The sequence below is a fragment of the Salvia splendens genome, chromosome 20 (genome assembly GCF_004379255.2).
Source record: "Salvia splendens isolate huo1 chromosome 20, SspV2, whole genome shotgun sequence".
In the NCBI taxonomy this organism is placed as follows: Eukaryota; Viridiplantae; Streptophyta; class Magnoliopsida; order Lamiales; family Lamiaceae; genus Salvia; species Salvia splendens.
Genome location: NC_056051.1, coordinates 19,195,268 through 19,218,607, shown reverse-complemented (window position 1 = coordinate 19,218,607; position 23,340 = coordinate 19,195,268). Strand labels below are relative to the sequence as shown.

General features: G+C 36.7%; 2 protein-coding genes across 2 annotated transcripts; one reads left to right on the top strand and one right to left on the bottom strand.

Annotated features, from left to right (window-relative positions):
* Positions 1–1,248: 1,248 nt before the first annotated feature.
* LOC121780785 lies at positions 1,249–2,328 on the bottom strand. Its single transcript, XM_042178413.1, has 2 exons — positions 2,085–2,328; positions 1,249–1,960 (listed from the first exon to the last, which is right to left on the bottom strand). Exon 2 carries the CDS (start codon positions 1,956–1,958, stop codon positions 1,572–1,574), a length of 387 nt encoding a protein of 128 aa, XP_042034347.1. The 5' UTR covers positions 1,959–1,960; positions 2,085–2,328; the 3' UTR covers positions 1,249–1,571.
* Positions 2,329–11,566: 9,238 nt separating this feature from the next.
* On the top strand, positions 11,567–14,983 carry LOC121780791 (polyadenylate-binding protein-interacting protein 7-like). The gene is made up of 6 exons (XM_042178420.1): positions 11,567–11,762; positions 12,368–13,177; positions 13,544–13,946; positions 14,037–14,107; positions 14,233–14,357; positions 14,453–14,983. Exons 2-6 carry the CDS (start codon positions 12,488–12,490, stop codon positions 14,736–14,738), a joined length of 1,575 nt encoding a protein of 524 aa, XP_042034354.1. The 5' UTR covers positions 11,567–11,762; positions 12,368–12,487; the 3' UTR covers positions 14,739–14,983.
* The last annotated feature ends 8,357 nt before the right edge of the window (positions 14,984–23,340 follow it).

The following is a 23,340-nucleotide window of genomic DNA, read 5'->3' as shown; positions in this document are numbered from 1 at the left end:
CCCTGGACTGGGAATTGATACAACTCGAGTGAGATAAAAGAAACAAAGGTTAAGTGTGTGATACGACGTTGGTCGTATCGGAGGCTAGGATCGATGGCGAGGGAAACTTGTCGGACGATCCTCAAGATTGTCATTCCTTGTGTTGATCTCAGTCATCATCGTGCACGCAAGGAGCTGCTGCTGAGTGTACTGTATCAGTGTGCGTATGTTAACTTAGTAATAGTGTTGTTAATGTCCGAGGCGTAAGATCTCGGGTTAGAATCCATCGCGACGCGACATTTAAAGTTTTGTTTATTTATCAATGAAAATAAAGAGTAAAGTTGAGAATGAATTTGTAACACAGATGACTGTATTATGGTTTATGGGCTACATTTACAAGCAACAAGAGAATAGAAGTGAGAAGATGAATAGAGAGTAGACAGAAGGTTTGCAGTTAGCACAGAAGAATGAAACAAACAAAGTGTAAGACTTGATCCTGAGATTCTTCAATCTCATTTTCTCCTATCACAACCTAAAACCTTAAACCAATCAATTTCACTACAAAATGAATACAAACAATCAATCTCAGCAACAGGAGAAATTGTCTTAGTGGCCCTCCACCCAACTCACCAACCACAGCTTAAAACCACTGTCATTTTTCACAAACTCAAAATAAACTTCTCATTGCTCAAGAACCTCCCCAGTAACATTCTCAACAATTTCATTGAGTTTTCCTTTTCATTCCCAACACAACAATGCATTGTAAATTAATCTATATCCAGAGAGACCAACTAATATTGTTGGAAATGCTGTTTAATTCATTAGTTTTTACTTCCTATATTGGGTTTGAGTTATAATCAAAATTTGATTTTTTGAACTCCTACTTAACTATAAAGTAACTTGCATTTAAATAAAATAATTACTCTTATTTATAATGTAATTACCCATAACTTGTAAATAAATTGCATTTACGTAATAACATAGTTACACTGAACCTATAAAATATTTATACATACTTTTACATGTGAAGTAATTTAAACTCTCAATCACAAATTCATTCGAGTTCAAGGCAGTAAAATTAGAACTTTGGAGCACTTGCTTTACAGGTTAATTAAGCACGATATTTAATTTATGATCATAATCTACATTAGTCTACAATCCAACATATTCGTTTTCTTTTAGTATATAATAACGGTTGGGTTTATGGGTTTATATTAATCTATGATCTATGGGTTTATATCTTCACAATAATATCAAACAAGTTGGAAGTAGCAAATCTATTTCATGGCTAACAATCAATATTCAAATAATTTCTTGTACACGACTTTTCTTCAACCGTAGCACCGCCAAATATATAAGCACAATTCAATGGGTAAATACCCATCATTAACTCAATTAAATTCAGAAAAAACAATTCTAAACATAAAAAAAGAACATTAACGCATCACACATTTCATTTAGTAGCACTAATTAAAAAAACAGGACTAAATTGACAAACCAATGTTTCATCACATCTACAAGACTCACGCTTGGCTCAGCTCGGCTTGAGGTGGCTCAGACATACTCGCATCTACGAGACTCCCCCACTCGGCTCAGCTCGACTTGAGGCGGCCGGACTGCAGCGCCGGCTCGCAGCTCTGGCTGCGCAGCAGGCCAGCCTTCTTCACCGGGCTCGACCGAGGCGAGTCGAGGCTCCTCAGAAGCAGTTGCTTGACAGCGTCGATCAGCTCCTCCGTCGGATTCTTCGGCGGCACCAAATTCTTGAAATTCCGGCAGAAATTCATGTGCCGAATCAGCGCTTCTTCGCTCCCAATCCCTCTCTCCGACCTCACCACCTCGTCCTTCACCGCCTCGCCGCAAAGCCCGCAAATCCACCGCCCCGAGTAGCGCTCGCGCACCCGCTTAATGTACGCCTCCGTGCACTCCTCCGTCAGCCCGCAGCACTCGCACCGCGCCACCACCGCCGGTTTCTGCTCCATCACTGAGAAATTACAGTTTCTTGATAAGAAATTCAAAATTAAGTACTAATTGAAGAAGGGATTGTCACAAATCACATAAAAATCGAATCTTTAGATGGAAAAATCAATCAATTTCAACAATCTCACCTTGATCGCAACTGATTCTTGGAATCTCCTCTGTTTACCTCTCTTTCTCCCACTCGCCTTCTTCTTCAACAATTTCGCCGCCGATGATGAGACGCTTGAACACCATGTACATTTCCCGCAAAGCCCTTCTCTATCTAGAATCGAAGTTGTTAAGATTGTTTGTGATTCCGTGGAGACATGTGAAACATGTTATATGTGTATGATTTTGGTGAGATGGAAAGTTGGGACTCTCCTTTTGCCAACTGTGTAATGTTTAAGGACAAAATGTGTCATCTCCAATCATTGGCAGCTTCTGCGACACTGTTATATATGTGATCACGATGTTTTTCTCTGGATTTTTGCCTGAGCTGCAATCCCCTGCTTTTAGGGAATAGAGGGATTCGGTGCACCCGGATTGATCCTGGCCGTCGATATGATGTGTTTCGTCTTCTATTCTATTATTGTAATCACTCTACTAGTCAAACAATTTATTTCATTTCTGATTTTAAATAATAGTCAAACTTTCACATTGATCTAAAAAATTCTAAGCTAGTGACTTGTGTTTTGTTTTTTCAGTGAGGAAATCGGTCAAAATGATTGATGAGGTAAGTTAAATGTCAATTTATCGTTTCCGAGACTTAATTGAGTTGATTAGTGATTAACAAATTGGTGAATTGGACAAAATGATAGATAGATTGACCATTTTCAATTTTAATGGAATGTGTTTGAAAATTGGTTCGCATTATCTTTCATTTTTACATTACTGTTTTGTTATCACATTAATAAAGTCAATAAGACTACTCAAGGATTATAATTTACTAATATAAGCATTAGTGTTATTATGTTATTATTATGAATGTGATTATGATTTCATTTTGGATATAGGTTGGGATGTTTATTAAGTAAGATGATCCATTCTTAAATTTGAAAATCATTAAGAGCATATAGGTTAAGATTTTTCGGATAAACTAGAATGATATGATTAAGGAAGATTAGTAATTAGAAGGCTGCATTGCTTAACAACAAAAAAGGAAACCAATCAAACACATCTACACAATGAAAATAATATTGATTCGTAATAAATTTCTTTGTAGATCGAGTAATTAAGAATAGCATAGTATAATTGAAGGTAATTCAGATTAGATAAGTGCATTCCATATTTTGGGAAATATACATCACAAAACTACAAAATTAAGATGATTCAAGCGCAATGACGGTCAAATAGTAGATGCAACAGGTGATTAAAATTAGTAGAGGTATGCCAGTTGTCTCGACGACGACGTTTCACGGTAGAACTGTGCAATATATCACCGCAGTCAATATTATTCAGTGCATCTCTTAATGCTATTAAATTTTATTTAATTTCACCAAGAAAAAAGCATTTTATTTATTTATCGAAATAAGATGATTGAGGAGCTCCAGAAAAAATTTACAATTTGCTAGATTGTAGTTTGAAAATTACTATATTTCTTTAATTGTTTTATTTAGATTTTAATTATTGTAATTTTATACATTCATTTCTCTATTTTTATTAATTGCTAATTGTGAAATTGAATTAATTGTAGCTAAAAATGAGGTTGAAATGAAAAAAAAAACTGACGTGGTAGCTATAAAATAGGACCGTGGTTGATTTTATTTAGTCTATACATCATGGATGTTCTTATATCACATAATTTGGTCAAAATCTGGCTAGTTTCATAAAATTTTAAAAATAAAATAATTAATTATTAAATTTCAGTTCCTTTTTAGCCACCATATCTGTGTACAAAACATTGTCTCTTGATGCTTAAAATATGCTGTAGTTGTTTTATTAAAATAAGAATTTGTTTAATGAAATGATATGGTTTAAGTCTCATCGAAAGATATTCTTTTATGCAAAGAGGTAATCGCAAAAAATAAAAGTTTATAATTTTATACTATTTAGTTTTTAAAGCTTATGAGACTATCAGAATTATTTTGAAGAAAACTCTAAATTTATAAATTACAATCATAATCTTGATTACTAGGAAAGTGAGATCAAATTATTTTGATCGAAAATGGAAACTACAAAAAAAGTTATAGGTTACTTCATCACATTACATGCACATAATTAATAAAAAACAATGAGTATCATATATCATAAAAAAAATGGGGTAACTAAACTATGCAATCATTGAGGTGATAAGAGATAGTAGTGTGTCCATTATAAGATAGGCTAACATACAAAAGTTGGATGTTCTATCACTTTATACAGTCCTATAGATTAAGCTTTAAGTTGTTAATTACGTGTACATAAATATAATATTTCCTAAACTACTACTTCAAATATAAAACTTCCAAAGCATATTTATCTTTCCTTAATTAAATACTTTCACAACCTATTTTTCCAAGCCTAACCCTTTATTTTTCTCCAATCTCACTTTCCTAGGCTACAATATACAAAATCCAATTGCTTTACAAAATTACAATGGTTTCATTATTTGCTTTACTTAATTAAAAACTCTATTAAAATTTGATTAGCTTTTTTCTTTCGAATAATAATAACTATATTTCATTTCAAGAAATATCAAAAGACGACAAATTCGACCTAATAATCCATCACACCAAATAATAATTTTTGTGGCCAAGAATGCCCCTTTGAACCAACTTGTGGCATTTGTGGGTCATATAATGGCAAAGTAAGATAAGAAGGGCAAAAGAGAGATAGGGTGTAAATGGTTTTTGTACATTTTCGAATTTATTTTGTAAAATTAATTGTTACGTAAATTATCGTCCTCATATCACTCATAATGATAACGACAATGTCTTATCACAATTGGCACTTAAATTTGTTTAGCACTTCAACTATTGTTATTACGTGTACGATATTAATGCTACTTAGACTTAGTGTAAAGCATCTAGAAAAATGGTTAACGCAAGCTAGAGAGATGATCGAGATACGAGATGATGGTTTTGGAATCATATGGTGATATGATAAATCATAAATAAATTTTATCAAGAAAGCATTTTATACAAGCTCATTTTATATAAAATCAATGAGTTAACTGTTCACATATATTTAAATTTTATCAAGAAAGCAATTTATACAAGCTCATTTTATATAAAATCAATGAGTTAACTGTTCATATATATTTAGACACAGTGGCGGAGCTAGAATTTCAGCGGTAGGGGCCCAAACTACTATTAAAATTTGCTGCGTGCATTCAGTGCTGACGACACGGAAATAACTCAGACGTGATCATTATAAAAAGCCGCACGTTAAAAACGAATGATGAGAAAATTAATTACGGAATAGATTGCTCAACACATTGCTCAACTGCGCTACCATTTTATATCTATAACGTTGCATACATATATTATACTCCTATACTAATCATTCAAATGGCTGAGGGGCCCAAGGGCCCTCGGGCCCCACCGTGGCTCCGCCCCTGTTTAGACATGTCAAACAGCAAAAAATGATGAGAGTTTTGTCGGATCGTTTTTTATTATTGCAAATTAATATTGGTATTATTTAGTAGGTTTAATTGATAAAATAGTAGTAAGATATAATTTAGAAGACTAAAATCTAACTTTGATCTCTTACATTTGCCCTAAAGTTCTTTTTAGTCCCTTACATTAAGTTTGTGACCTTTTGGTTCATAACATATTGTTTTGTTACATTTTGGTCTCAAACAAGGTCACAAACTTAATGTATGAGACTCGAAAAGAATTTAATGAAAAATGTACGAGATCAAAATTGGACTTTAGTCCTAGATTATAATTAAGTTATTAAATTGATCAAATATTTTGACTGGTAATTTTAACAAAAAATGGTTATTTTGTACAAAAACAATGTGTTAGGGACTAAAAGGCCCAAACTTAATGTAAAGGACCAAAAAGAATTTTAGAGCAAATGTAAGGGACCAAAATTGGACTTTAGTCAATTTAGAATTAAATTGTGAGATTATTTAGTAAGAGAGTGTTGGCTATGACTATTATCATATAAATATTCATCTAGAATTAAGTGAGGAGATTCAATCACATAAAAATATAAATTTAATAATATGATATAATCTTATAGATCAAATATCCTAATTATTTAATGGTTAAACTATTTTACCAATAAAACATGGCAAAATGCCTAGTGAGATAGCTAGAGCATCTGACAGTCAATTTATTAAGCCTCATTTCATGGTTTGTCAATGATAAACAATGAGTACGTTCATCATTTCACTTCAAGAATATCATCATTGAATATTGGAATTGGAGAGAGAAAAAAGATAAATACTTACATTGGAGACAAAAAGTGATTGAAAATTTATGGAGTATTACATATCTCATCCAATACCTACAATAAAGTTACTCATATTTATATTGGTATTTTATACTATACATCATTCAATACATACAATTAACTTCTTCATTAATATTGAGAATGTATACTCATTTCAATATATTTGAATATGTAGAATTAATTTGTGGAATTATACACAATAGAATAGTCATAGAAAACCTATACAAAAGTTGCATCTGAATTAAAACAAAGCTGGATATTCTAAAATCGAAACCCTTACTAGATGAATAAACAAATCAATTTAAATTCCAAAATGTATTCTTTCCCATTCCACATACAATCTCAAAAAGCATAAAATGATTGGGAAAAAAGAAGCTACAGTTTGCAATCTCAAAAACCCTAAAATGATTGGATAAAAAAAAGAAGCTTAGGGGAGAAACAAAGTGGTTCAATTCATCCTTTGAGAGTGTTTACGGAAAACCGTATAGAGGATATACTTCAAGGTTGCACAACACTAATCACATAGATGAGAAATGGTTTTACATAACTAAATCAGAGTTTTACTTACGAACAGAAAAGAAACCACATAAACCATGCAGACAAGCGGAGCGGATCACCTCAAGCATCTCTTACACCATTTCCTACTACTCAACTTTTCTCTCTCTCCCAAATCCAAGTTAATCTCTTCTTGTTGATTACCTAATCAATTTCTAATTTTGATATATAGAAAAGCTTAATTGTTATTTAAATTAGGTTTTCATTTTATTTTTATATAAGTATGCCACCCTCCCAATATATATCTCTTTGTTTTTTGAGGTTTATTTTTTATTAGAAAAATTAATTCCATTACTCCATAAAATTCGGTGATAACTGTTTACACAAGGCAAGTTGAAGAGATGGATTTTGCATGTGTCCCTCCTTTCAACAAGATTTATAGTTTTCCACTTTTGCAACAAATATTACTAAGTATAAGGGGTCGAACCACAGGGACTAGGGACCTACTCGAGATCGATTCTATGACACGGGGTTGGTGTTAGCCACCACACCTTAAGCACTTGAACATGGACCTAAACACTAGAGTGGGAAACTTGAACTTTAAAGCATGAGAACAGAGATTGAGAGCTTAAGCTAAACTAAGGGAGCATGGAAGAGAGTTTTGAAAGCTTCAAGAGAAAATAATGAGATGGAGAAAGAGACTTGGCATGAAAATTCCTAAACTAAGGGCAACTTGAAACAAACATTTGCTTGAAATCATTTCAGAAACAAGAGTAATGGATTTGCAACTTAAAACAAGATCGAGATTGAAAGGTTGCAGGGAGAAAATAAGCAAGCTTCGGAAAACAATTTACTTCTAAACTAGAACAAAACAAGAGAGCAAACCATACACATCAACTAGATCTCAACATCTAAGCCACCAATTGCGAAAAGCATCCAAGAAACATGAGTAAATAACATCATCAACATGAAAATAAACCAAAGCTTCATAAAACTGGAAATAAGTGGAGATCCAACGTCAGAGTCGTCAATTCCTCTGCCGAAACCATTAAATCTAACTAGAAAGCGAGGTGTGAAGGAGCTTCTAAGATGGAGGCGTCAATTCCACCGTTGAAATGACCAACACACTGTAAATCTACACTAAAGTCTTGAAAACATGAAATAAAATGTAAATCCGGCGTCGGAGTTGTCAATTCCTCCGTCGAAGCTACAGAGCTAAGCTAAGAAAGTAGTAACTAAACTAAAACTAAGCTAAGGTGGCGTTAAGCGCCTATTAGAGCTTTATACCTAAACTACGGTAGCGTTAAGCGCTTATGAGAGCTTCCTACCTAAACTACGATAGCGTTAAGCGCTTATGAGAGCTTCCTACCTAAACTACGATAGCGTTAAGCGCTGCCTCTTCATCGTGGAAAGCTTCTATTTAAAGGGCGGCTTCAACTTCAACCCTAAGGCAACTTCTTGTCCGATTTGACCATTTTACCCTTACAGTAATTGAAGATGATTCAGCAGATACGTCTTCATGTGGTGAGCTCCTCTTGATCAACTCAATCATCTTATGTGGTGAACTCCACTTGATCAACTCAGTCATCTCATGTGGTGAACTCCACTTGATCAACTCATTCATGTGGTGAACTCCACTTGATCAACTTGATGGTTTGGCAGGCTCCATTGCTTGTCTCCAGCTGATCAATTTGTCTTCAGATTTGACCATTTTTCACTCCTTTTCCGAGTTGATCAAGTTGTTCCAGCATTCTGCCGCTTCAACACTTTTTAGCACATGCACACTTAAATTCACCACTTTTTCGCACATTATCACCCCGGTTAGTGTAATAAACCCCTATAAAACCATGCTTGTAACGAGCCCTATCACAAGTCAGACTCCATAAAATTTGGCAATAATATCTCATGAAATAATGTCATGTGGAAACTCTTTAAAATAAGAAAATAAAAGATTTAAATCTTAACTATCATAATACATTTCCTTTATTACTATATAGATATTATTTTTAAAAAAAATAAAAAAAAGTAAAACTTAATATTTAAACCCTAGAGCCTTTTATTTATTAAATTCCCCGTCGAAATCATCAAATGTGAAAAGTTTCACACATTATAATTCATACTGAATGCATTTCACCAATCCAATATTAATACCATTAACGGATTTCTCTCACATACACAAATACGCTGTGATATATACATGCATATACCTATATACAAGCACACACTATGCTTATAGAGTTGTCAACAATTTTTTCATCATAGCTTTACATCTGCACCTAATTTCATGGTGTGGATTTTTTACTATAACAACTCGATTATTTTATTATTCTAAAACCTTCTCTACAAGACTACAACAACAAAAACTAATGTCAAGATGTTACTCGTAACTGGATCTTTATGAGCAGCCAACTTTTGAGTTCCAGTCCAAATGCCTTAGCATATTTCATGTAGACATAATATGCTTCAACTTCTATTTCGAACTACATTCCTATCTTAGGTAGGTATCAAATACATGCTGGTAATTTTGATATACTTGGATTTTGCGTGGTTTTAGAGGGTAGTTTTCACACCCCTGCCCTTCTAACCTATGTACTTATAATAAATAAATACAAATTAAAATAAATAAATCACATATCAATTACATCAGCGTCCAAATACTATAATTACAAAATCCATCTTTTATTAGCTTATTTACAAATATTCTAAATCTGCACAGATAACCATAAACATTAAATATCATCAACAGTTTCATATCGACATGCACATGCCTCCATGTTCAATTTATTATTCAGTGGCAAATCAAGCCTGGTATCTTCCCGAGATTTCCAATATACCAATATGATTTGACCCGAAGGTCCAACTATGATCTGACCCATAGGTCCCACTTTTTTGATTGACTCATTAAGTCCCAATATGATTTACCCGAAGGTCCCAATATTTGTGATTTCAGATCCAGGGCAAGACTGTCACATAGCCTCCACATGGCATTATTATATTGGTGTAGGAAATGGTGTAGGAGATGATTGAGATAATCCGCTATGTACTGCCAACACAAGAATTTTATCGAAAGGATTATGTTTATGTGTGCTGTCATCAGGCCTATATTTGTTAAAACTAAAGATAATATGTGATAGGAATTCAATGTAACCAAATGCTTTGTGATATTATGTGTTTCACACCAAGCTTATAGTACATAATCTAATCACGCAAACTAATACATTGATAAAAACACACCAAACTAAGTTGCATAAGCTAAAGATGCAAGCCAATATTGCATAATTGAAACAAAACAAAACTAACTTCAAACACGATTTCCAAACTAATATTACATTGATAAAGACACACCAAACTAAGTTGCATAAGCTAAAGTTACAAAGCAAATATTACATTTGTTTCCAAATATGATTTCCAGCATCTCATTTCTTCATCTGCATGACTTAAGTGATCTTTCTACAACAGCTTAATCACATTCTTTCTTTCACCTCTATAGAATTTCTTTCCATCATTTCACGCTCAAACTCCATCTGAGTCTTCACTAGCTCAATCTCATTTTTTTGGTTAATCTCGACGCGCGATTTTCTGTAGTAAAATTGTTATCAGCAGAATCAAATTGTTTTGGCTGACCTTTTCCTTTGCTTTTTGCCTTGTCTCTTCTCATAGGTTGTGAAGTAGTTGAATTTCCCGATGAGGGAGTTTCTAGATTTGAAGGGATAGCGAACTCTCCAGATTTAGAAAGTCTTGCTGCTGCCACTTTGTTGACCATCAACCCGTTGTCATCAATAACACTGTGTTGTCTCACAAATGCTCCATTTGGGATATTTGCTCATAACTTCATTCAAAATGATCAAACTTTGAAATTTGTTGCCGCTGCCTGCTTTGTAGATGCTATGAGCTTTGCTCATTCTACTTCTCTTTCGCAAGCAACCACCCATTTGTTTGCATTTTCATTATGTCATATCCATCGACACTTCAAAGATTCCATGTTTCTTACCTAGATCTTAGCTAGATTATCTGCTTGACTATCGTGATACAATTTGTGAACACGTGCCCATGTGATTCGCCCTTTTGATTTTTTACCACGGACACTATCTCAATTACATAGACCCAGGAAGCCATAAGAGCCAAATCTTCCTTGTCACCCAAACTCATATATTTTGAGGTTTCTGATTCTTGTTGGGGTGTTGAGCATTTCTAAACAAATTGCAGTTGATATTTTCGGGTATGGGAATTTGTTGAGATAAATTTGGCTTAAATTTAAAGAAAATTCAGTATTTTGAGAATCTTCAACATTTGGAAAAAATTGAGGATTCTGATACGAATGAAATTCTACACATTTTGGGAGCTAGGATTTGAATGTGTGTAGCTGCTTTTCAGGATTTTGACAATTTTAAAACCAAAATAGATAATTTGGAAGACTTGGATTAAAAAATTCCTAAGATACAAAGTATGTAAAAAACAACGCAAAAGAAATTTATGGAGAAAAGATTAATGTTTATTGAGTGGGTCTTACATTCCATTTCACTTTTAGTCTATTAGTTAAGTGGACTCTACATTCCACTCATAATTTATTATAAAATTAATATATAAAAGTAGGACTAATATTCTACTAATTTTTCTACCTACTTTCCTACTTAAAGTTAAATAATTTCTTAAAAGTTATGATGGTCAAATATGAGACATTTGATGGAGGGAGTATTATTCAGTAACTAAATAATTCAATTTGTTTACAACGATTAATCATGGATATATGAAATACTCGAGAAATAAGAAATACCAAGTATCGAGTGATTTTTCTCTCTTTTTCTGTGATTACACAGATTCACATACACACTCAATAGCCCAATCACTCTTTACCATCTAAATCCTATCTTGTTTGGCTTCAATTTCTAATCCCCAATTTCTGCTTTTGGATGGATTTAACATGGTTTTGACAATAGACCTTCTTCGCCAAGGTGAGCTACCAAACCCATATTTATCACCATATATTTCTTGTTATCCCTAAATTTTGGTTTTTAGCTATATGTAATTTGTTTGTTTTTTGCTCGAATCCTTGGAGATCTAACTGCAAAATTGTTCCTTTTGTTTGGGTTTTTCGCTTTGGGTTGCTGAATTTCCAGAACTTCAGTTCAATAAACTTTATTTTGTGTTGTGGATTGGTTCATAGTTATTGCTAGTGATGAATTCTTGTTTATTTCCAGATATCAGTTGTTGGGATCCTTTTTCTTTACCATGTTTTTTTTACTATGTATGGTTATAATTAGGCACTTTTGTTATGTGTATGTTGATTAATTACTGCAAGATTCTGTTTTTATTAACCTTTGTAGTTGAGGTAGCTTGTTCTTCCATTCTGCAACTACACTTTTCTAATAATTTTATGCATTCTAATTGTGTGGTTGATGAATGTCTTAACAAGAAGATAAAATATACCATCGTTGATTGTTGAAATGTTAGACTTATGTGCATAGGCCGTTGGCCGTTGCAGTGGGAATCAATAAAATGATGATCGAATTGCAAGGCTTAATGTGTTACTTTTGATTATTTATCTATTTATGTGTAGGTTTGGGCTACCACATCCTCAACATTACCAGTTCAGTTATTTGAGAAGGATTTGCTTCGTTCATACAGAGTTTCGTTTTCTTACCTAATCTTGAAACTGAGAAGGGAGAAGAAGCATACAATGAGCTTGTCGGCAATGGGTGCTTCTGTAGCTAACAAGAAGCTCAGTGCTGAAGCAACTTTGAATCCAAATGCTGCAGAATTCGTCCCGTTCTCTCTCAGATCACAGGCTGCAAACGTGAAGATTCTAGACACGCCCCCGAAATTCACCACCTCAGAGAAATCTGTGTTAGATAGATCAGAGTCATCAGTTTCGAATAACTCCAACTCTGAAGAAGAGGCGCAACAGTACTGGTCTCACCAGCTCCCAGACGACATTACTCCCGACTTCAAGTTGATGGGGATAAATAATGATTCCAACGAAGCCTCAAGATATACGTCACCAACAAACAGTGGCTTTGCCTTGAAAGAAAATCAAGCATTTTCTCCTCGTGCTGGAAAGCTGAGATATCCCGTCCCATCCATAGGGGAATGTTTTCATTCGACTCTTGCTAAACCTTGGGACAGGCAAGTTCGCGGTGGCACTGATCAGCTTCTTACAAGAGAAGGGAATCCTTATAATGCCAACACGAATCAAGCTTTCGTGGCTGAAATGTCTAATGAGCAGTTATTGTTGGACAATGCAGACTTGTACCGTCTTGAGTTTTTAGCCTCACAGTTTCCATCTTTCTCTGCTGAAAGCATTGCAGATGCGTATTTGTCTAATGGAGGTGATCTGAACCTGACAATCAACGTGCTTACTCAGCTCGAGGTAGGCCTCACTGATGATATTGCGTGACTTGCAACCTGTTGTGGTGTCGTTTTTGGTGAGAATTATGCAAGTTCGTTGTGTGAATCCTACTAGGTAATCTCTAGTACTTGAGCAATCTTAGTGTGGCTAATATGTCGAGAAGAACAGAGATTTTCCCACAGATATTACTCGTTTAAGATAGTTTTCGTTTTCATCACCTGTATATTTATATCCGCTCAACTAATATTTTCATCACTCATTTAATTCTTGAGGGTTATTTGATCTCTTTTCTAGCAAGGTTCATTTATCTTGTGGTCTTGATGAGGCATCGATACATTTGCCATTTACTTTTGCACGTGGTTTTCACCATAAACTGTAATCATGCAGCTCCGAGTAGATGGAGATTCGACTCAGATTCTTAGTTCAAAGGCTTTCTCCACCCCAAATATCAGCGCCTCGAGTCTTCCTCCTCTCCATGTCCCAAATGGTTCAAGAAAGCTTGCTGGTGACTATCAGCAAAATGTTAGCCCTAATTGGTCTACTGATAGTTCACGTCAAATGAGATCTTTCTCGACCATCCCATCGCCACATTTTTCTCCAACTGCAAGGAGAACAGCATCTCAAGAGTCTAGCATATGGAAGTATGACAGAAACGGGTCATCAGATGCTAGACAAGTTCTGGCGAGCGCCTATAATAGTGGTCAGACGAATAGCATTTATGGTGATAGGTTGCAAAGTCAGGGATCGCCTCTTACTTCTCCGGCCAGGCTTGAAACTGGATTATCATTTGGTAATATTTAGGAAGCAACAAATTTAACTAATTTTTTTTGTCGTGCTTGTATATATATGTATATGTGCTTTAACTTTATCGAGGTGGCAGCAAACATGTATTCTGAGAAACGAGAGGAAGCCCGTGATCATGTACACGCGCAGAATACATATATTGAGCAGGTAAATGCCTTCTCTCCTTCCCTCTGCCTGCGTCGTGTTGGAAGATGAACAGATTGAGTTGTGTTCGTGATCATAAATGATTCGTATGAATAATAACATCTCAAACCATTAAATGAGACCATCAGGCACGACAAGCACACCTTGCTGGTAACAAGACCCTAGCCAAGGAGCTGAGCATTCTCGGACAGCTGCACGATCTGCAGATGAAAGCAGCCAAAGAGGAAGCTCAAGGGTCGTTCTTTCATCAAAGGTTTGCTTTTTCCGTATCACTAGCATGTATGCTCCTCTCGTTCTCGTTTGTCTGTTTACAACTTTGATGAGAGTTATACTGATAATTAATGTCAGGAATTTGGATGTCAAGAATGGGACAGAGCAAATAATCGATCTGCATGGTCTAAACGTGATCGAGGCCATATTTGTGCTGAAACGCGAGCTTGCCATTCTGAGGAATGCAGCGAGGTCAGTGGACCAACGTGTGCTCGTCTCCATTGGAGTTGGGGCTGGTCAACACACGAGGGGATCGCCCATGCCTGCTAGACTTCGTGTTGCTGTGCAACAGTACCTCCTGGAGGAGGAGGGACTCAACTACACCGAGCCTCGGCCGGGGCTCCTTCGGGTTGTGATATACTGAATCTTGATGATTTAGGTGAATTTTTGACACTTACAAAAAACGGATTTTGTTGTTGTATGTGTAAATGGGAGAAAAGTGTAGGGAATTTTGTGCACGAAGTGAAAAGGTAAACCAAAACATTTTGTGGCAACAATTATTTTTACTCTGTTTTGTTCAGATTTAGAGAAAGAATTTGTTCAAATGATAACTGACGAGCTTGTTTTGTCTCTTTCAACGAAAGAAATGAAAAGAATTTTTTTAGTTAATCAATTCCGAAATTACTACAATTAATGAGACATTGAACAATATTGATTTCACTTTCATCACAAGACGCTGGAATTAAATTGGTACGAATCATAGACTTTTATTTCATTTGAAAGTTTTATAAATATGTGTCTCTTTTGGAACATTACAATGATAAAAGGCTTGAATTTCATTAGCAATTAATCCTATATTCATTGAAGGTATGGAGAGTTCACAACTTATGCAATAAGCCAAGCCAAGCTCTATTTTTAGATACTTACTTTAATACTTGTTAATTAAAATAATGATTACAAAATATTGAAAATTGGATTAAAATTCTTACATTAAACTTCAATTGTTAAGCTCAAGTCAGTTCCTCATGCATTAGAGCCATGCATGAAATCACAAAACTAGAGCAGTGCCCTGCGAGACTAATAGTTAAGAGCTCGGGTCCAAAATAGGCAGGGCGTTGAAAATAGTCACCAGGTCCGGTCAATGTGTTTGCAATGCGCAAAAACTTAGATTTCCGCATTCTGAAATTAAGTCAAAAAATCATAGTGTTTCATTGCGGTTGGTTGATAAAAAAAAATTAACGACAGTTGTTCAATATCAACGACATGCTTCATGCACACACCACGGTGATGGATTGTCTAGGCGGCCTACTGTGTCATCCTCATTAAACTTTTTGATACACTCTTTCTTTAACTGATACTTTCGTTATCCACCAAACTGATATTTTTGTTATGCGCTATTAAAGTAGATCCGAAAGCATAATTGCTATCGTTAGAAGATATGAAGTTTTTAAGAGAAAATGAGAATGCAATGAAAGACGATGAAGTATCCAAGAAAATGTCGGTATATATATATATAAAGAATGTTTCAAATTACAAGAATTATATCAAAATTTTTTAGATTCAGCTGCAACAGGGCTGCAAAAACAATCGTTAAGCGCAACTTTTCATCTAGCATGCGACCAAAAATCCAGCACCTGAAAAAATCGACCATGTAGAGGGGCTGCGAAATCTATTGACCCCATTTTACAGCCTTATTGCAAATGAACTTATTGCAAATGAACTTACCCCATTTTACACAATGTATTATTATTGCATTTAAATATTTATGTTTACTTCGGCTAGTTGTGGCCATTAATTTGTTAGTTAGCCATGATATAATTATTTTTAAATAAAATGATAATCGTGAAAAAATCACCAATTGGAAAATCGTGCATTTTGATGCATAATTTCTAGTTCATTTATTTTTTTAAAAGATATAGATGAAAGGGAGACTGAAATGTATTAAAGGTTGTGTAGATTAATATTCTCAAATTTTGTAATTAATCAAGATTCAGTGTTTACATAATTTGGTGATTCATTTACGTGATATTATTAGACATCAACCAAAATAACATCATATTGTAGATAAAAATGACGTCCTACTATATTAAATTATTGGATATAATTTCATTGTTGTACTCATTTTCATCTCTTTCTTATTTTTCGTGATCATCTTATTCTTACTTAATATAAATCAAATAAAAATATTTAACATTGCATAATACAAGTATCATTTTCCCCTACCTAAAATGTAGCATCATGTTGATTTATATTCAATAGTGTTACCTAAATAAATGATCAAACTATGTTAGTGCTATTAATTCTAATCCATTACAAAAAAAATTAAAACATTATTTTCCTAATTAAAACATTAGGAATAATGATATGGCTACAAATTGACGTGATGTTTTATCTATCCAAATAATACTGAATAACCAACTATTCACTGATCAACGGTGACAATGATTATCTATTTAAAATACTACTCTATTATTTTTTTAAATAATTTTTTTAGTCTGTTTTCTAAATTGAAAACTTTTATTTTAGGAAATTGATACCACAGCCAATAAATATTAATATCATTAATATTAATATTTTAGGAAAACTTGTATCATTTCAAAAGTTCATATTATTAAAACTTGTGTCATTTCAAAAGTTCATATTTTTAAGAAATCAATGAAGTATAAGCATATGTCTTCTCTATTCAGAACCAAATTAACTTTTTCTCAATATGGGCGGATGTAGGAAAAAAAAAACTCGTGTAACAGCTATATTTTCCAAAATACTATTTGAAAGTATATTATTGAGTGATTAGCGGCTTTTGTATAATAATTTATACAAATTTTAAACATTTATTATAAAAAATATTTAAAAGAGTGAGTTGATTACGGGCTTAGAGCATCTGCAACGGTGGATGGATGGCGTTTGTCCATCCGTGCCGCTGGCAAGGACGAGCTCAGCCGCCGCTGCGCTCGCGCCGCTGACACGGCGCTGCTCAATGCATCGAGCACGTCCGTGCCAGCGTGCAGCTGACGTGGCGCGCAGCGATTGGGCAACGGCATAGCCGTTGCCTTTGAATTTTTTTTTAATTAAAAATCGGTTTTTAATTAAAAAAAAATGATTAAAAATAAGAAAAAAATATTTGTCCACTTCTCAAAAAAAAATATCCGTTTTTTACCGTTTTTTACCACTTTTAATTTTCTTTTATTTTTTCCCCCCAAAAATACACATTTTCATCTATAAATACCCCCACTTTCACACCCAAAAATTCACACCACACTACACAATTCTCATCTTCATTCTCACATATCCATTCTCATCTTCATTCTCCCATATCCATTCTCAATCTTTCTTCTACTCCTACAACATAACAATGTCCGGCCAAGGCAATAACCCTCCGGACTCCCACGGTTGGAACCCCGAATGGTTCTCTTCACAACCGTTTCCTAGTCCGGAAACGGAATATTCGGCTCCTCCTCAAACCCAAAGTTCGGGCGTTCCGGGTGGCTACCGGCCATACCCAATCGACGACCAAGATGCCCCCGAAGGGCAATACAGGTGGACACCCGAGCCTAGGCCGACTGCCCCCTCCCAAACTCCGACTCGTCCTACTCGCGGTGTCCGCACACCGTACACTCCGGCGGAGATGCATAAATTGTTCGCGGCGTACTTGGAAATCTCCGAAGATCCGGTGGGTAGCACGAACCAATCCGGCGATCACTTTTGGTGGTGCATCGCTCGCCGGTACAATGAAAACCGGCCGCCAGGAACAATCGAGCGCAACGCCATCTACCGAGCCAACGAAGAAATTGACAAGTTCAATGGCTATTTCCTCCAGGAAGAGCGGTCGGCGGGGAGCGGCCGGAGCGAGGTCGACATCATCACTGCCGCGATGAGCACCTACCAATCCATGAACTACAAGCCATTCAAGTACCTCAACGTTTGGCAGGAGACGCGGACGCACCCGATGTACAGGGGAGACATAACATCCTCCTCTAGCGGCTCCTCCAAACGGTCAAGGTCGGTATCCCTATCCGACGCCGGCTCCGAAGAAGTGGCTAGCCAACTCGCCGAAGCTAACTTGGGTAGCCCCGACGCCGGCCCGAGCGGTTCCCAACACCGACCACAAGGAAGGAAGAAGGCGGCGGCCAACCGCCGTCGCGCCGTGGCTGCAACCACCAATGCTCCCGAACCCGCTCTTGTTCCCGTTCCATATGCGCCACCTCCACCCCCCACCAACTCGTTGTGGACCCTCTTGGCCCAACTCAATATGGCCGATAGGTCAACTATGACCCCCTCGCAACTTCGATCGCATGAGGCCATGATATTGGGCCTCCAAAGACAATTGGGGGTAGTGCCGCCGGATGAGTAGTCTTCCACGAGGGTATTTTTAGCTTTTAATTATGTAATTTTTAATTATTAGGAGTTTAATTATGTAATTTTTAATTTTTAGGATTTTAATTATGTACTTTTTAATTTATAGGATTTTAATTATGTTGTTTTTATTTTATTTGTCATTTGTAATATTATTTAGGTTTTTTAATGGATTTTAATATTATAGAAATGTTTTTGTTTAATTGAATTTTAAATTGAATTGTGCTAGTCTTTGCGGAAGAGTACAACTGTGGGTGTTGTGCTCTTGCTAGAGAGCACGCAGAAAAAGTGGCGTCGGGCCCACAACCGTGCTCGCTGGCAAGAGTACGATTGTGGGTGCTAAGTCCCTTTTCTGCTACAGCTAAGTTCCGCCAATGCCTTTTACATTTTTTTTATAAAATTTAGAATTAACCTAACCCTTTTCCAGCTTGATATTTTTTCCCTGAGTCCATCTTCAAATTGACCAAAGCTGATCAATAACAATTCGATAACGGGTACTCCCTTTGTTGCTATTACAAGTCTCGATTGAGTTCAACACAAAATTAAAGACATATAAAATAAAATAAAATAAAATGAGTAGAAAAAGATTGTGAAACGTTAATATTATTTTTATATAAATGATCCTTTAATTATGGATAGACATGATAAGTATCTATTTACAGTCCATGTTAAAACTTTTAATTGTGAATAGAAGGCAAACTAAGGCTCTAATTGTGGAAGGAATAACTAAAATAGCAACATTGATCAAATCAAATTAGTAATTAATGTGTGTTTGTGTAAATACATTTGAATATTATTGTCGGTTCATTAAGGGTGGAATAGTAATTGCGACTTTGAGTGTGGGCTTTGCTAACAACTAAGCAAGAAATTGAGGTCACCGACAGATTCTTATATTTGTGTCGGGGAGAAGCAACCGGCAACGTCCGGTTACACCAAAATACAGCCTGTTCACAGCGTCGAAGAGCATCCCCAAAGAGGAGGAGAAATAGGAAGAGTTTGGGAGCCGCCGCTCCCTCCCGATCATTGTTCGGGTGTCTATTCGTATCGACCATCGGGGGCATCTTGCTCGTCCACCGGGTAAGGACGGTAGCCACTCGGAATTTAAGAACCTTGGGATAGAGGAGGGGGCGAGAATTCCGTTTCCGGGCTAGGGAACCTATCGTGGTTCCAACCACAGGAGCCGGATGGGTGATCGCCGGAGACGGACATTTTTTTTTGCAAGAGTGAAGTGAAAGATTAAGAACTGATGAGAGAATTTAAATGAGAATTGTAAAGTGTGGTGTAAAATTTTTTGTGTGGAAATGAGAGTATTTATAGATGAAAAATGTGATTTTTGGGGAAAAAATTAAAAAATAAATTAAATGTGGTGAGAAAACGGATATATTTTATTGGAAGTGGGAAAATAAATTTTTTTAAACGATTTTTAAATTAAAAATCGAATTAAAAAAAATAAAAAATGCCAATGGCTAAGCCGTTGGCCAATTCATCCAAGCCCCTTGGCCTAGCGGTAAAGGGTGCTGGATACCGCGTCTATCCTGGAGGTCTCGAGTTCGAACCCTGGGTGGCGTAATTTGTCTTTCCTCCTTGTTATAGGAGTTGATTTGTAATTTCCTCCTTCATATATATGATATAAATATATGAAGTTAATTTTAAAAAAAAAAAAAAAGCCGTTGGCCAATTGGGAGGTGTCACGTCGCCCTGCTCAGCGGCACGGACATGCTCGATGTATCGAGCAGTGCCGCCGACGTCAAGAGTGCAGCGCGGACGAGGTTGTGTCGCGCCGTCAGCCCCATCAAGTACCGTTGGGGATGCTCTAATAACATGTAACAAATCAAATTTATAATTTTAAAAAAATTATATTTTGTGTTAATATCGTCACTTTGCAACACTAGGACTAGGTGTATGATAATAAAGACATGATATTCTATTTTATTCTGAAAGGAATCTGATATTATCTCCGTATATTTATTTAGTTTATTTAAGATTTTATTTGCTTTTCTTGGTGGTTAGGATTTGATTCGCTTTTCTAGTTTATAGAAATCTTTTTGCACCACACATATTACCCTTATAAATATATGTACAGTCTTTTATTATTATCAAGCAGAATAAATTAAATTAATATATATCATTCTCTCAATCTCGATTTCTCCGCTATAAAGAAAACTGATATTTATCCTAATCTCTCAAAATTTCAAGTTACACGCAATCACCACTTTTCTTCAAGAAAGCCTATCAAAAGGACAGTTATAAAAATATTTTTGAGGATGTTAAGAGCATCCGCAACACATCTCTTAACCGTCTCTTATCTCGTCTCTCCGAGACGAGACGGTTAAGAGACGCGTTGCAGCATCTCGTCTCGTCCCGTCTCGCCGAGTGGCTCGTCCCTCCGAGACGGCTGGCGCTAGGCGTGACGCCCACTCGACGGCCGACGAGTGGGCGTCGTCACGCTGACGCAATAAATCTTTTTTTAAAAAATTCGATTTTATTAAAAAAATTAAAAAACGGTAATATGACCATTCAACGGTTATTTTTTTATTATTTTTATTATTTTTTCTTTTTTATTCTATAAATACTCCTATTTCATTATTATTACACACACAAACACACATCTATTCTTTTCAAATCATCTCTCTTTCCTCTCCAATTTTCATCTCAAATAATCTCTTTTATTCTTCTCCCAAATTTAAATCATCTATGGAGCAATTTGAGCAAATGCGTCGCATAATGGAAGAATCGCTAGCAGAAGATCGACGTCGGGAGGAGGAAGTTGCGACGCCTCCAAGGGTTGAATGGTAAAGCGTCGGCCATCAACTTAATCGCTAACAACCGGCAGTATAAAATGGGGTACTATCTTGCCGACGACATCTACTGGAAGTGGCCAACCTTCGTGAAGACGTTCAACATGCCGGTGAACGAAAAACAGTCTCTTTTTGCGCAGAAGCAAGAGGTTGCTCGCAAGGACGTGGAGAGAGCGTTCGAGGTTCTCCAAGCTCGCTTCAACATTATCAAAGCCCCGGCTCGTACGTGGTTTATGGAGAATATGGTCGACATCATGTATACGTGCATAATCTTGCACAACATGATTGTCGCCGACGAAGGACCTGAGGCGGGAAATTGGTTCAACCCTGAAACCCCGGGAAGCTCTACCGCAAGTAGTCCGCCTCGCTGTGGAGTGCATCCGTCTATGCAAGATCAGTTGTCTATTCGGGGCAAGGACACGTGATTCTACCGCCCACGCCCAACTCCAAGATGATCTAATGGAGCACATTTGAGCAAACTTTGGCAACCAGTAGAGTGCGCGGAAGAAATTAAATTATGTATTTTTTATTTTTTTTTCGATTTTAATTATGTGTTTTTAATTTTTTTAGAATTTGAAGTTGTAATTTTATTTTATTTTATTTAATGAAGTGTGCTTTTATTAATTGAATTTGTTGGAAATAAAAATAAAAAATGAAATTGAATGAATAGTTAAGGGATGAGATGATTAATAAGAGCATCTCCAATAGCACTGGACGTCAAATAGCCATCAAATAGCCTTCACACTGCCACATCATCAGCACTACAATTCTCCTGCCACATCAGCTTGCCACATCAACTGGACATCAAATAGCTCTCACATAGCCTTCACACTACCTTTCCACATCACTAATAACAATTTATATGATTTAATTTACACTTGTATCAACATACGGAATTTAATTTACGAGACAAATACGGAAAATTCGAATAATAATATTAAAATTTAAAAAGTACATTAATTATAAAAAAAAGTACAATAATATAAAAAAAAGTACAAAAAATAAAAAGTACATTAATTTAAAAAAGTAAAACAAATACACGAAGAAAATCCTTCACCTCGGGGTCCACCGCCGCTTGGAAGTCGGCTAAGGTCTTCACCATTTGAGCGCGCGTTTGTTGGCGCGCGAAGAATTTGAGCTCCTCGGTAGACCTGCCGAGGGGGGATGCCGAATGGACGTCCTGGGAACTCGGGGTGCCCCCCCTCGCAACCTGCTGCGCCCGCCTTTGCCCAACCGGGCGAGGTCGGCGACCGAACGACCGAGGAGTCGGGACCTCCTGGGCCGTCTCAGGGAGGTCTGACGAACCACCGCTGCTGCCGCTATAATCTCCGGTATAGTTCAGTCTCTGCCTCTTCGGCCAGCCAGCGTCGACGCCTGCCCGGAATTTCTCCGACTCGTTGAGCACAACGTAGCAGTTCCAGTAGGTGAACTCATAGTACTTCTTATCCGGATCGGGGTAGGCTCTCTCCGCAATCCTCCTGCAGTCTTCCTCTGTTTGGCCACTGGTCTGCATGCGGAGGGCGTTGGCGTACAAACCCGAAAATCGAGAGACGCCAGCCCTGATTCGGTCCCAGCACTTCCGGACCTCCTCCCCGGTGCACGGTCGCCCTTCAGGGCAAAATGCCCTGTAGGCTGCGGCTATCTTGGCCCACAAGTTGACGATCCTCTGGTTGTTCGAAACCAGAGGATCGTCGCAGACACTCACCCACGCCTTGGCAACCGCAACGTTCTCCGCGTCTGTCCACTTCCTCCCGCCCCGGATTTTCGGCTTGGGGCTGCGACGACTCGCCGATCCGTGTTCGAAAAAAAAAAAAAAAATTTAAATCCGACGCCGGTTTGGCGCCGATCCGGGACGCACAATGGCGCCCGTGAGGA

Excerpts from the sequence above, each read along its gene's own strand:
- LOC121780791 (XM_042178420.1), top strand. The coding sequence starts at position 12,488 with ATGAGCTTGTCGGCAATGGGTGCTTCTGTAGCTAACAAGAAGCTCAGT. Across the intron at positions 13,178-13,543 it reads ACGTGCTTACTCAGCTCGAG|CTCCGAGTAGATGGAGATTC; the intron begins GTAGGCCTCACT and ends GTAATCATGCAG. Across the intron at positions 13,947-14,036 it reads TGAAACTGGATTATCATTTG|CAAACATGTATTCTGAGAAA; the intron begins GTAATATTTAGG and ends TCGAGGTGGCAG.
- LOC121780785 (XM_042178413.1), bottom strand. The coding sequence starts at position 1,958 with ATGGAGCAGAAACCGGCGGTGGTGGCGCGGTGCGAGTGCTGCGGGCTG.